Source organism: Rhinolophus ferrumequinum, chromosome 6, assembly GCF_004115265.2.
Source record: "Rhinolophus ferrumequinum isolate MPI-CBG mRhiFer1 chromosome 6, mRhiFer1_v1.p, whole genome shotgun sequence".
In the NCBI taxonomy this organism is placed as follows: Eukaryota; Metazoa; Chordata; class Mammalia; order Chiroptera; family Rhinolophidae; genus Rhinolophus; species Rhinolophus ferrumequinum.
The window spans coordinates 7,227,774-7,242,573 of record NC_046289.1 but is presented as its reverse complement, the minus strand read 5'-3'; the positions used below and the strand labels follow the sequence as shown (position 1 = coordinate 7,242,573).

Here is a 14,800-nt window from a genome sequence, read left to right as displayed (position 1 = left end):
CATCCCTTGGCTTGGAGACTGCTCACTCCAGTCTGCTTCTGTCTTCACGTGGTGTCTCCCCTGAGTGTGTCTGTGCCCAAATTCTCCTCTTCTTATAAGGACACCAGTCATTGGATAGAGCCCACCTTAATCCAGTATAACTTCGTTTAACCTGATGACATCTGCAAAGACCCTATTTCCAAATAGGGTCAGATTCACACGTTCCTAGTGGACAGGAATTTGGGGTGGTGGAGGGTGGGGTGGGGGCACTGTTCAACCCAGTATATCATCTAAAGTTGATCAGTCAAAACAATATCAATTTAGCTATATCATTTATATGTAAAATAGCATATTTTATACAGTATGTAATCATGGTAATACACGTGATATTATATGTATAATATATGATATATATTTACTAGAAGGCACTAAAAACAAACTACCAAAGAAGGGAGGAAAGAAGGGACAAAGACAAACAATATCACAACAAAAAAATTTTTTAAAGAAAGGAAGCATTAAAAAGACAGGTGTAGTATGAACCTATTTGTGTCTCAAAAAGATAGATATAGAGAAGATAGAAGATAGAAGATAGATGATAGATAGATAAGTGATAGGCGATAGATGAGGGAGAGGGAGAGGTGATAGACGATAGATAGATATATCTCCTATACACAGAATACGTCTCAAAGGATACACAAGAAACTTAACTATATCTCCCTGGAGGATGGCATTCCTTCATGAGCACCTACAAAATGGTGGGCGCAGAGAACTACACGGTAAATGAGACCAAAACATGTTGCTGTCCTCAAGAACCCTCCCTCTCCTGGAACAAGCCGGACAATCAATACTTTTTAGAATAAACAAGCTATTTGAATGTGGGATAAGTACTCTGAAGGAAGGACATAAAATGTTGACCAGTGGAAGAGGACAGCTCCTTTGAATAGACTTGCACACAAGAGCTGTCTGGAAGGGGACCTTTAATCTGACTACACAGGGTGAGGAACTCGTTTTCAGGGGGCAGAGCACGGGCCAAGGTGGGAGTCAGGTTGGTGTATTCAGAGGACAGTGGCAGGAATGCAGTGACCCAGGGCCCCAGGGCCTCCTTCATTGGCACAGCAGGCACAGGGCCCACGAGACTTTGGGGACTTCCGAAACGTTTTTGTTTCTTTGAAAATCAGAAGAAAGTAAATGAAATTTGAGGGTCAAAGAATATGTTTGCCTTTATATCAATACAGTTGTAGAGTATCGCTTTAATGCCTTTTGATGGAGAAAAGACCCCACGAAGGAAAACATGGCCCTGCTCAGCAACTAAACAGCACCTCACACGTCAGAACTCCATCGATATCTGTTGAATAAATTAACGAAGGAGACTCAAGCTCAGAGGCCCAGATCATGCCTTGTGGGTCAGGAGTTTGGCTTATATTCTAATGCCAATAAAAGCCACTGGAGTAGTTAAAAGGGAAGGTGACATGATTGACATTAGGAGAGAGGAAAAAGAATGTAACTTTTTATTTAACCCCCTTTTGAGCCCTGATTATTTTTTAACAACATATATTTAGAATAAAACTTTTAGTTTGTAGAAATATTTTTCAGAAGGTTATCAATAACAGAACTTGCCAGTTATTCCTTAACTAACCAGGACCCCTCTTCCTCCAATGTCAAGTAATTGTTGTTGTCTATATTGTTAACCTAAAAATAAAAGGCTGAGGTGAGAGGCAAAAAGCATTTATTTGAGCTCCAAACAGAATAGCTATTCAGGAAGCACTGATTCCGGCAGAAACCCAAATAGTGTTCTGATTAAGCAGCGAAGGCAAAAGGTTTTTAGGAGAAAGGAAAGGGGAATAATTACATGAAGAGAAAGACGGAATGTCTATGGGTGTTAAATTAACAAAGGAATTTCTATGGGTGCAAATAAGCGAAGTTAATCTTTAGCACAGGAGTATCCAAAATGCGGCCCGTGGGCCAACTGTGGCCCATGATCCATTGTTAATTGGCCCGCAGCAAATTCCAAAAATATATTTAGTTTACTTAAATAAACCAGGTGAGGCGATACGTACTTCACCTCGAGTGAGTGGCCCGGCTCTTTGTGTATTTTACCGCATATGGCCCTTGGTGAAAAACGTTGAAAAAAGTTTGGGCACCCCTGCTTTAGCGATACATGGTGATGCTAATTCTAAAGAATGTCTTTTATTTTCATGTTTGGCAGCTCTAGCAGGCCTCGTTAAAGGTGAGCTTCTAAAATCATCATTCACTGACTGCCCTTACTCTAAGTTGTTCTTAGTTTTTAAGAAATTGCTGTTGTCTTGCAGTTTCTATCTAACTGTGTAGTCGGGGCTTCACTTGAAGAGATTACAGAAGAAGAGGAAGAGGAAGATGACAGTAAATCAGCTATGGCAGACGCCTCCTCATCCAAAATGAAGGAAGGCACGTTCCAGATTGTGGGCACACTTTCCACACTCGAAAAACCTGGGCCTGACTTTGCCATGGAGACATACTGTGTAAGTCTCGGTGGCTTCTACTGAGAGTAGACCAAGTGTCACCTTCCGCTCCGACACCCTTATAATAATGTATTGTTACTCTTTGCTTCTCATTCCCTCTCTTCCGGGGTAAGGTGAGGGACAAGGTGGGGGCAGGTCTTTGTCCTGTAAAGGAAATTAACAACCACTGTGTCTGCTTGAAAGGTTTGCCTGAAGCAAAGAATTGAAATTAGATATTTTGGGAAAGTATGAATCTCATTTGGATTTTCAGGCTCATAAAATTCTCTCTATGTACTGAATTCTATACATTTAAAATTCTCCATATAGTCTCCCTTTACGTATAAAATGTATTCTGCCCTGCATTACCCCAACACAACCCGTGACCATGCTGGGCACTACATAACTGTGAAAGAGAAATCTCCTTTAGCAATACGCCACTCAGGAATGCTGTACCGTTATAGTTCTGTCTTGTTGAGAAACAGGGCTGCCTCCACGTGGCAAATTCTCCACAGTCCTCATCCTGAGACATTTAAAAACACCCAAGAGGAGTATCCTTCCCAGGCTAACTCCTCCCATCAACCCGCCTGATGCTCTCCAGACCCTATACAGCTTTGCACATGCTGTATCTTGGAACAGCCTTTCCTCTTTCCTCCCCCTCCAGCCCTATTCGTCCTTCAAGATTTAACTCAGGATATCATCTCCTCCAGGAAGCCCTCCATGGTTCCCACGTCTTCCCCACTCCCAGTTTGGATTCTGAGCGCTTTTCTTATACAACCGTAGCACACTTTACCTGCATAGATCATAATGCTTCTCACACTCCATTGTTATTATCGGTCTATTATAGATCTCACTGACTATACCAGCTCCTTGAGGATAGAGACTGTGCCTCACTTATTTATCCATGCATCTTCAGCACCTCGCACAGTGACTGGCAGAAAGTGGCCCTCAATGAATATTTGCGAAATGAATGCATGAGTCCCCTCCCACAATCTTTGGGAAGCCGTCTTCACCACTCCCCCCTTTCACGTGCTTCTGCATCTTCACTCACCGCTGGCTTCTTTCTTTCTATCTGTACATATGCTCAAAACTTTCCCACTCTAAAACAAAACAAAACAAAAAACTTAAGTGGGCCTGATGGCTACCAGCCTCTTTCTCTGCCCCTGGCCCCTGCCACCATGGAACTTCAGGGAAGGCCCAGCCTCATTGGCAGAGCTCACTCCTGCACTACCCAGTCCCTGGTCTGTCCGGTGCCGGCAGGCTGTGTCCCCACTACTTCACAGGAAATGCCCTGGCCAGTGTCTCTGTGAGCCCCTGATTCCCAAGGGCCTATTGTTGCAGGCTTCCCAGGAGAAGGGAAGCCATTCTCCTGCTGCAGCCATTACACCCTGGCTCCCCTTACACATCCCGATGCTCCTTCTTGGGTTTACACTGGCTCCTTTTCCTCTTTCCACCCTTGAAAAGCAATTGTCCCCAGAGCTCCCTCCTTTCTCATACTAGGTGTTGTTCTTTCATGTTTCCCAGTCCTGTGGCTTCAGCTCCTCCATACAAGTCAATGCCTTTCAAATCTGTCTCCAGCTCTGCTGACCCAAAAATCCAACTGCCTGTAGCCCACTCCCCCAGATGTGCTGCACACGCTTCTAAATCAGTATACCCCAAATTACAATTTTTTTGTTCTCCTCTACAAATCCACCGTGCCCTTTGTACTCTGACCCTCAGGATAACTGCAAACACCGGTTTGGAAATGCAGAGTCCTTGTAGGCTTATCTTAATACCCACCCACAGTATTGCACCATCGGGAAATGTGCTAGTATCCACGCACCAAGGAGTAACTAGTAAAAACACAATGATCACCACAGTTACTTTTATCTAATGTGAGAACTTTGTATTTTTAACCATTAAAAGTTTCTGCATTTTTAAAATAGTCCCAACTGTCAACTGTAATAACGTACCTTACATCTAGAAACAGAACAGATTAATTCCATCTTGAGGATTCTGAAACAATCCACATAAATCACCCCTCGGCATTTCTGAGTGATTCATGATATATAATTGCTCAAATAATCTTGCATAGAGGGTGAGTTAGTTTTAAATGCCTCCTACATGTGCTTCCAGAGTGTTCTAATTCTTCCCTTCTGAATTGCGGTGTAAACAGCATGCAGAAATAGCACCTAAGATCATTATGCAATTTTTTAATCATCTGTTCCAAGTGATGTTCATAAACTTCTGTAGTTATTTGAAAACTACACACAGAAGAGAGCCAAAATTTCATTTTAAGTAGATATTCTCCTGCAAATTTTTTCTGTGGGACTCTTCAGTGTGGCATATCTAATTTGGAAGTTGTCATTCCGTCTAAATATTAAGCTTGCTTTGTTAGCTTCTTGAACAAATGACTGTCAATTCTCTTTTCCAGACCATCCCTCGAGAAGACCTTCTCATGCGCCTGCTGGAGTGTGATGTTATCATTTATAACATCTCTGAGAATCCACAGCAAGTGGAGGAAGCCATCTGGGCAGTCTCTGGTCAGCAAGATGCACCCTTTTATCTCCGGGGACATCATTTTTGTGTAATTGACTTTACCTGAGAGTCATCTAATGAACCCTGGGCAAATTAGGACCGTGGAAAAAAGTGAACTAAGATTTACCTAAAACATGAAATCAGGCTAATGAATATGTCTGTGAATAGTGTTAAAGGATAAACTGAGGCATATTAAAAATTGTAAGAGTTTATTTGAGCAAAAATCAATTCAAATTGGGCAGCCCCAAAATGGAAGTGGTTAAGAGTGCTCCGTCAACAGGAGCTGGGGGAAAGGCTTTTGTAGAGAAAAGCCAGAAGCAAAGCAAAGCAATTATTTGATGGGAGATAGCTTAAGCATTTACTTTATCTGGAAGTCTAGTTGGCTATTTGTGATTGGTTGTCCTTAGGTTTTGATTTCTTTATTTTATTTTTTGGGGAATAGTGGGAAAGAGTATGTTTCTCCAGGGCCCATCAGCTCCCAGTCATTCTCCTTCAATCTAGTTGTAGAGGGCAGGAATTGAACCGGCAACCCTATTGTTGAGAGCGCGCGCTCTAACCGACTGAGCCATCCAGCCGCCCCAGGTTTTGATTTCTTAACCTTGAGACATTTACAGGCTTGCGTTTTGGTTTGTTGATGTCGGCTGTGAAGGTGTTAGAACCACCTGAGCCTAATGGCCTCCTTGTTTAATTAATGTAACGACAGGTGCTTCTAAGGCGTAGAACATTTTTAATCATTTAAAGAAATGAAACATTAACTTCCAAAATCCGACCTTTATTCCTTCTGCAGACACTACTTAAGGGGGTGGGGTTGCATGTATTGGGAAGAAGGTACAAAGACAAATAAGAAAAAGATCATACCCTCCAGGCACTTGGAGGCCCGCAGAAAGCTAAGGGGCACCCTGGAAACTTTCATGAAGGGTAGGGAACGGTATGGTCACAAGCAGGGCCCCACAGGAGGGGTGTGACTTTAAGAGGAGAGGAACTATTTCTAACCGTAGGGAGGTGATTCAATTCAACAAATGTTCCCTGATAGCCAGGGTCAGGGAAGGCTCACAGGAATACTTAACAGTTTTAAAATGCTTTGAAAAATGTAATGTATTAGACTCTAAGGATCTCAGGTTTCAGAGAACAAAGTGATGGTTAGCAATTTGGTGCATTGTGATTCGTCTTTGTGATTCATTAAGTTGGAAGCCAAGGAGAAAGCAAATGAGCTTATTTGAATCATTATTCTGGACGAGGGGGACAGCCAAAAAGACACAGAGCACCTTACCCTCCAATATTTTTTACACTTCAATGTTGTTGTTTCAGGAAGACTAGATGAGGGTCAGCGAACTTTTTCTGTAAAAGGCCAGATAGTAAATATTTGGGGCTCTGTGAGCCAAGTACTCTGCCTCTGTAATGAGAACGTAGCCATAGACAATGTGTAAAGGGATGGTCTGGTTCCCACAAAGCTTTATTTAAAAGTCAGGCAGTACGTAGTCAACCCCTGAATAACTGCACCAGCAACGCCATGTTTGGGCTGCAATCCAAAGAAATGGAACGGAGCCTCAGGAATGATGTACCATATTCAGGGGGAGGGATGTACCATATTTGAGGAAATTGTGATGGAAACCGCACTGTTGGCGGGTGTGTGGGACACTTTAGGAACTTAGAATGGTTGATTTCTCACTTCTGACTTTGGGCCTAAATTTCATTCAATAAACTGCAAATCAGAAACATGAGCCCTGTGTCACCTTTTGGAACAGACCTTGTTTGAAAGCCTGCTTTGGGCCTTTTTCCCTGTGCAAGTATTTCCCGATGATGTGTAATTGCACCTTCTAAAATAACTACACCTCCTAAAATAATAATCAGAGCGAAAGTCTACTGAGTTCTTATTTTATGCCAGGTTTTGGACATTGATTTTTCTATATAATGCCTGCTTGCAAGTTTCTTTAAATTTTTAATACTTTTTCTGACGTAAAAATTGGACAGGTTTTGAACATTGAAAAGCACAGTAGGGCTTAGAAGCAAAAGCAACAATTCCCTGCCTTTCCTTTGCATCCACTCCTACTCCCCAAAAGGAACCTCATTCAACTCCCTTGTTCCTTTTAACACCTAAAAACGCCTGCACCTGATGTCTTATGATTGTGAATTTTAGACATTAACCGTTGACTTCCCCCCATGATAGCTGAACTGCAGCCTCTTCTAGGACCCGCCCCCGCCCTGGTGCCCCTCAGGGGAATGTAATCGATTCTCAAAGTTTGATACTGCATTACCTTTCATGAGCTTTGAAGGTAAGCTGTAGGGTATGTTTTACTGCTTCCTTCTTCTTTCTGATAAGAAAAGAGCTTTATATAATTAAGAAAATGTCACTTCTCTATTTGGTGGAAAGGTTTAACTGTATTACCTCATTTTTGAGCTACAGAGTATGTCTGCAAGAAAGTGTAATCACAGGCCCTTACTCTGTCTTCAGGGTCATGTGGGGGGCATGGGGTTGGTGGCGCTATGCAGAACAGGAGTGGCAGCTTTGTCATTTTACCTGATGCACATTCTTTTTTATTTTTAAGGAGGGCACAGCTCACAGTGGCCCATGTGGGGATCGAACCAGCAACCTTGGTGTTGTTAGCACCACACTCGAACCAATAGAGCTAACCAGTCACCCCATGATGCACATTCTTAGATTTTGATGTTTTGTTTTGGTTTGGTTTTACAATGGATATGTATTACTTCTTAATAATGATTTATTGCATTATTTTTAAATGTTTTAATATAAAAGAATTCTCCTACCTTGCCTTTCACAGATCCTATCAAGAAGGCAAAATAACAGAGTAGGAAGGAAGACAGTATTAGAAATGAGAGAAAACATTTGTGTATATGGATAAAATGTGCTTGTTCACAAGTGAACAAGCAGGTCATTTTAGACCCATTAAAATGATCACAAATAGAAAAGGATAACCCAGATAGAGGACCTCTAAATGTGCCAACATTCACAAAATAGGCCAATCTGAAACACTGCGGAGCAGAAAGGGCAAAAGAGCAAAATTAAATTGAAGAGGCAATTTTTGTTAATAGAATAAAAATAGAAACTAAAATTAACACGTTGGGATCAGTGTGTAGACATAATACTCTCAGACTTAATTCAATAATACTTTCTCATTTTCCGGCTGGAATCCATATGTTTATTAAATTCAGGATATCAGCATTTTATTGTTTTGCTTGTTATTTAAGGAATCAGCTCATGAGACTAAAAATGTCCGTGACAACTGTGTCACTCAGATCCCCTGATAATTTAATTAGACCTCACTTTAGACTTTTTTTCTGGAAAATTATACATCATGAAAAACATTTTAGTGGAATCAGATGCCAAAAGTATTCAGGGAGATTCAATGTATGGAGAGCCCTCCTGGAAAGTGACAAACCGTTTGGAAATCAAATACTCGCCCTTCCATCCACCACTGTTCTAAACGCTGATCCCTACACATTGTTTATAATCCTTGTTTATAATGGAACTTTCCTGCCCTCCTAAGGCCCTCCAGACAGCGCCCCCATCTAGAGGAGTGGGAAGGGTGGGCATACCCCAAATCACCGTGTTTCCCAGAAAATAAGACCTTTTGGAGCAAAAATTAATACAAAACCTGGTCTTAATATAATATAGGACCATGTCTTTAATATATAATATAATATAATATAACATACTATAATATAATATAATATAATAAATATAATACCAGGTCTTATATTAATTGTTGCTACAAAAGACGCATTAGAGCTGCTGGTCTGGCTAAGTCTTATTTTCGGGGAAACACAGTACTTTCTTCCACAATAGCTTAGGCTACATAGGACAGCTTTATGTGAGATCCTCAGAGGGCCTTAGCTTCTGATATGGAGCCCCCACCTCCAACCTTGATGGGGCCTCCTGCTCCACTCTCTATGCAGCTGGTCCTACAGCATTGTGGGGAAAGCACAGGCCTTGCAACCAGGCTGCCTGGACTGCACTCTCTGCCCCACCACTTCGTTCCACGATTCTGGACAAACTGTGTCTCAGTTCCCTTATCGGTAAAACAGAGATCACAATAGCACCTATCTCATAATGGTGAGAAATCAACAAAGCCCATGAATCATGCTGACCCATGTCTGCTGGATTATTACTAGTGTCACTGGCCCTCCCAAAAAGTGAAAGCAGGCTAGGAAACAGGAAGGGGGCTCAAGTTTTCGGCTGGGTTCTGAAGGGGTCAGGCGGCTGGAAGGGGAATGCCAAGAGCAATGATGGGGACTGGACAATGAAGCGTCAGGGGGACATCACTCTGGTGTTAAGCGGTCCCAGGAAAAAGGAGTAACTTCAAGTCCCACTAACAGCACACATGATTTTGAAAACATGTTCTGCATGGATCCAAATAACCGTTCGCTTTTTGGCCCTACAGCACTGAATGAAGAAGTCAGCCATTTTGAAAAGCGGAAGGTGTTTATTTTAGTTTCCACGGTGATGACCTGGGCAAGATCCAAACCCCTGGACCCCGTAAGTACACTAGCTTGTCCTTTATGCAACGTTTCACCCTCAGTAATCTTTGTGCACAGAGAAGTTTCCACAGTGAATTGTGTATTCTTACGCTCCTGAACCCTCTCCCATAATAAGCACTCCACAGAGTTCCCTGACTCTAAACTCACTCAATTCTAACGGGCCCCACTGTTTTATATGCTGCCTATGAAACTACAGCAATGTTTGCTTATCACTTACACTTTTTATTTTAAGTTGAAGGAGCTGTCTTTCAGACTAATTTAGACCTGTATTCTTGTCATATATTAGACCTATATATTTAGACCTATATTCTTGTGCATACATTAAAAGGAACATAGAAGCAAAATAAGTGGTGCTGGGATCCCCCAAACTTCTCTATATTCAGAGTCTAACTGCTCTGAATCACACCTACATTCTGTCTGTTTCCACTTAGTCACTCAATATCAAGCCTGAGTCATGTCATTTATTTGTAGGTACTTTCCTTTCCTATGAAGCGCCTGGGTATTACTTTACAAGAAGGTGTGGACCTAGAGTCTCTTTCTTTCTTCCTATGTTGCTTTCTTTCTTTATTAACCTCAGATTTATATTTGCTGCTCTGCTCCATCGTCTTCATGCCGGTGAACTACCTTTCATGTCAGTGCTGAATCACAGTGTAGTCTTTTCAAAGACATTTTAAAAGGCAGTTAGGTCAACATGTGTAGCACCTAACTCACTGGGAAGGAATGACAGTATGAACAGTCACGCTCAAGGTCACGCAGGCACCACCAAGGGCAGTGTCAGTGCTTCCTCACTGACTATGATTGTAACCAGCCATTAAGCACAAGTCATTTAACTTCAGAGAGGTTAAAATGATGCACATGCATGTGTTAGAATCAGTGGAATACATTATTTATAATGAGGAAATAGTTAGGGTTTTATCACACTTCCCGCGTCAAATGACATTTGTTTGTTTGATTCTCTCTCCTTTGGTGGACCAGGAAATCCTTGAGAGCAGGTTTCATGTTCTTTTCTGGTACAGTTCACTCACCTACCCCATTGGGATGCCATCACCTCAAGGAGCAGGCTAGTCACTTTATTCCTGTTACATTTCCTTCCCTCAGAGTGTCTAGTACAGTGTCGGCTACTTAGCCATCATTGGTCACTTGACTGGCTGACTATTTTGCTGGTCTGGTTGATTGTCCCCATTCCTTCAGGTATAAGCTAACTTGCACTGATGTAAGCAAATGGGAGCTTCGTGACTCACATAATTGGTAGGTCAAGTGATCGACTTCAGGCATAGTTAGATCTAGAGGCTTAAACAACCTCCTCAGAGCTCAGCTACTTTCTTTCTCTCTTCTATTGCTTCTTTCCTCCTCTGAGTAGGCTTCGTTCTCAGGTACGGTCTCTCCTCCTTCTGGCCCCCAGCAGCTCCCAGGCTTTCCTCCCCAAAGCTTCATTTCTCTTTTCCATTTTGGCCACGTCCCATCGCAGGGCTGGAAAATGCTGTTAGTCCAGGTGTTAGGTCGTGGGTCTAACCTTGAACCAATCACTGTGGCTAGGGGAGTGCAGATCTCTCATTGGCCAGACCTGGGATCACAGACGCACTTGCAGAGGCAGGGATGATCAGTGCCGCCCCAAACTGGATTGGCTGAGAGAGAAGAGGAGATGGTTCCCAAAGAAAATAAGGGGAAATGGCTCCTGTGTTGGCTCCTGGGTCCTTTTGGCATGTCCCCACTGTGATTTTAATTTGCATTTCCCTAATAGGCCATGATGATTTTAAGTCAGGTTTATTAAGGTATACTTCACACACAGTAAACTTAGCCCTTTATACTGTATAGCTCTATGAGTTTTGACAAATGCATACAGTGGTATAACCACCACAGTAATCAATATGGAGAATATTTCCACCAGCCACTAAAAGTCCCCGCCTCACACCACACAAAAAGTCAGTCCCAGATGGAGCCTATAATTAAAACTAAAAAGGAAAACTTTAATTTTTAAGAAAAATTATAGAATTTATAGGGAAAGATTTCTTTAGAAGACCCAATAATGTTAAATATTTCTTAAAAGATTGATAAATTCGACTGCAATAAACTTAATGAAGTATTTATGGATGAAATGATACTGTATCTGAGATTTGCTTCAAAATAATCCCAGGGGGTGCGGAGGTACCACATTATTTGTTTATCTGAAATTCAAATTCAGCTGGGTGTCCCCTATTTTATCTGGCAACCCTACACGTGAGCCACTAGCATATTTAAAGGTTATCTATTTAAGTAACATGTATTCATCAGGTGCATACTGTGGACCCAGAGCTGAGGTGGCTTCACTTGATCTTCCCCCAAAAACAAATGCTCCCCCAGTCTTTCTCCCCGTGGCATCATTATCCTTTCAGTTGCTCAACCTCACTCCTTTCCATCCACCAGCCAGCCCCTCAGGAAATTCTGTGACTTCATCATCCCAAACGTATCCCAACTCTATCTTGTTCTCTTTGTGTCGATGGACTACTAAAATGGCCATGGAACCGGTGCCTACCATCCTCTGGTTCTTGCCTTCCACTCAGTCTCCAAGGAACAGCCTAACCGACCTTGTTCAGATAGAATTCAGATCACGTTCTAGTCCTGCTTCCTTAAATGCTTAAAAACCTTTCCATGCCTTCTAACGGAGGCTCTTAGTGTAAACCTAAACTCCTCCCCAAGCCCTGATAGTCTCCCTACGGCCAACCTCATCCCCTAGCAATTTCCAGCTTGGCTCCAACCCTTTGGGCCTTTCTTCCCATTTTTCCAACCTGCCAACAATTGTGCTCCCTGCAGGGGCCTCATCTTTGTGTTTCTTCTGCCTCTCTGATTAATTTCCTGTGAGCCTTGGACTCAAATGCTCTGGATGGGTTAGTACTTAGACCAATGTGATGTGATTGAAAGGCTCCTTATTGGGGCCGGTGCTGTGGCTCGGGCGGTTGGAGCTCCATGCTCCTAACTCCGTAAGGCTGCTGGTTCGATTCCCACATGGGCCAGTGGGCTCTCAACCACAAGGTTCCCCGTTTGACTCCCGCAAGGGATGGTGGGCTGTGCCCCCTGCAACTAGCAACAGCAACTGGACCTGGAGCTGAGCTGTGACTCAGATTGAAAGGACAACAACTTGACTTGAAAAAAAAGTCCTGGAAGTACACACTGTTCCCCAATAAAGTCCTGAAAAAAAAAAGAAGTCTCCTTATTGAACACTAATTTTTAAAATCCTACTCCAGGTAGGACCTCTAAATTTGAATGGAGCTGGGGAAAATCACCCTGTATCATGGAACTCAATTTCTCTCTGTGAGTCTTCTGTAAGTTTTAATTCAGTTGCTTCGGATCTGCCTCCATGGGACAGCACGGGAGGGTGAGCTGCGGAGAGACTGAGTGTGGACGGGAATATTTTTCATCTCTGATTTTCAGGGTAAACTGATATTTCATCTTAACTGAGGAAACCAGTTTTTAAAGCCTAAGACAGAAATTTGCATGTGGTATGTTCTCATTAACATGGGATTAATTTGAGGGAAAGTGTGGAAAAGAGAAAAAAAAATCACAATTTAGATTTAAAAAATGAAACTACATACCGTGTTTCCCCGAAAATAAGACCTAACCGGAAAATAAGCCCTAGCATGATTTTTCAGGATGACATGCCCTGAACATAAGCCCTAATGCATCTTTTGGAGCAAAAATTAATATATGACCCGGTCTTACTTTCGGTGAAACACGGTACATTTCAGGAACTATTAAGAAATGGGTTATTTAATGACTTTATGGAATCGCAGTGACAACCTGATACTGTCTCTTCAAAATAAGACATTTAGATCTTTTGTTTAGATTAAGGGTAAATAATAAAATTTGGCTAGCTAAAACATTTCCAAGAAAATTAACTCACTATTTAAAAAGCAGTCTTTTTTTTTTTTTTTTTTTTGAGCTTAAAGGAACATGGCCAACCTAGCACCTGTGGGCTTAGAAGTTTTACGTAGCTCTAAAACATCAAGTTTGGCCTTTTTTTCTTTCATAGGATGATTCTGACACTCCATTTACTGAAGAGGATTATCGAAGAAGAAAGAACCATCCTAATTTTCTGGACCACATAAATGCCGAAAAAATGGTCCTCAAATTTGGAAAACATGTAAGTTTGGAGTGGTAGAGCATTTTGGGTAAGAAAAGCTGTTTTGGAGGCAGCATACGATGGGCATGGTGAGGACTGTTCCGCATTCTTTACGTACATCATCTCAACGTGGTAAGCATCTCTGGTTTCCTGGTCCTTCCACCCACAGATTTCTGAGCTTCAGACTCACCCAAGAGGCACTGTGCTTAGGTCCTGGCTCAGGTTATGGTCCAGCCCTCTAAGTCGAAAGCCTTGTAGGTGGGTCCACAGCAGAGCTCAGGCCCTTACCTACCAAGGAGTTTGTAGGTTCAAAGAGTTGCTCAGTCCAGGAGAGGCAAATAACTCAGAGTTGGAAGGCTGAGGAGGGGAACCATGTTTTCCCTTTTTCCAGAATCTATCGCATTTGTTTCTTACAACTCTGAAAAGTGGTTATTCGCCTCAACTTACAGATAAAGAGACAGGCTTCTCGAGGTTAAGTAACTTGCTCAAGGTGGCGTAGCCCGGATTTACTGACAACCACCCTGCATACCTCTAGGCTTTCTCTGATCTACCCCTTACAACAGCATATTGTACACGTAAATAGTTATCCCCGTTTCACAGACGCAGACACTGGGGAAGAAGTGGCAAGTGGCGGAACTATGATTCAAATCCAGACCCATCAGACACCAAAGCCTGTGGGTGTTGTTGTTTTGTTTTTGCCCGACTCTAAAACTCCACCTTCAATAGAGGTGACCTTGACACATCCATGGTCACTGATCATTAAGACATACCTATAGCTGGGAAGTTCATGTAAACAATAATAATAGCTAATTAATTATCCTTCTGTTGCAGCAAATTTATCATATACATATAAAATGAAATTATTGTATTTATGTTATCTTTTATCAAAACAGGTGACAGCAATGCCCTGGTGATGAATAAGTAGTAACAGCTGAAAATTATTGAGGGCTTGCTTTCTGTATGCCAGGCACTGGGTTACGCGTTTTACTTAACGGTACCTTGTGCAATCCTCGTGTATTTCTTGTGATCTTCATGGATCTCATAGAGAGTCCTCAAAACTCTGTGAGCTAAATGCCGGTATCATTATCCTCAGTGAACTTATGTAGAAGTTATATAGAACCCCCAAACCATTCAAGGTTCCATGGGCTACATTTTCCCCCATATGCAGAAGACCCACAGTAGTGTAATAATAGTTCTAAGGTGACACCTAGTGGTCGCAGGGATATTACAATAGGAA

General features: G+C 42.2%; 1 protein-coding gene across 1 annotated transcript in view; it reads left to right on the top strand.

The window, feature by feature from the left end:
- AK7 (adenylate kinase 7) overlaps window positions 1-14,800 on the top strand; it is a 56,338-nt gene that overhangs the window by 981 nt on the left and 40,557 nt on the right. The window contains exons 2-5 of the mRNA XM_033109712.1: window positions 2,289-2,477; window positions 4,867-4,975; window positions 9,371-9,465; window positions 13,474-13,584. Of these exons, the coding sequence (XP_032965603.1) occupies window positions 2,289-2,477; window positions 4,867-4,975; window positions 9,371-9,465; window positions 13,474-13,584 (504 nt within the window). The remainder of the gene's footprint in view (window positions 1-2,288; window positions 2,478-4,866; window positions 4,976-9,370; window positions 9,466-13,473; window positions 13,585-14,800) is intronic.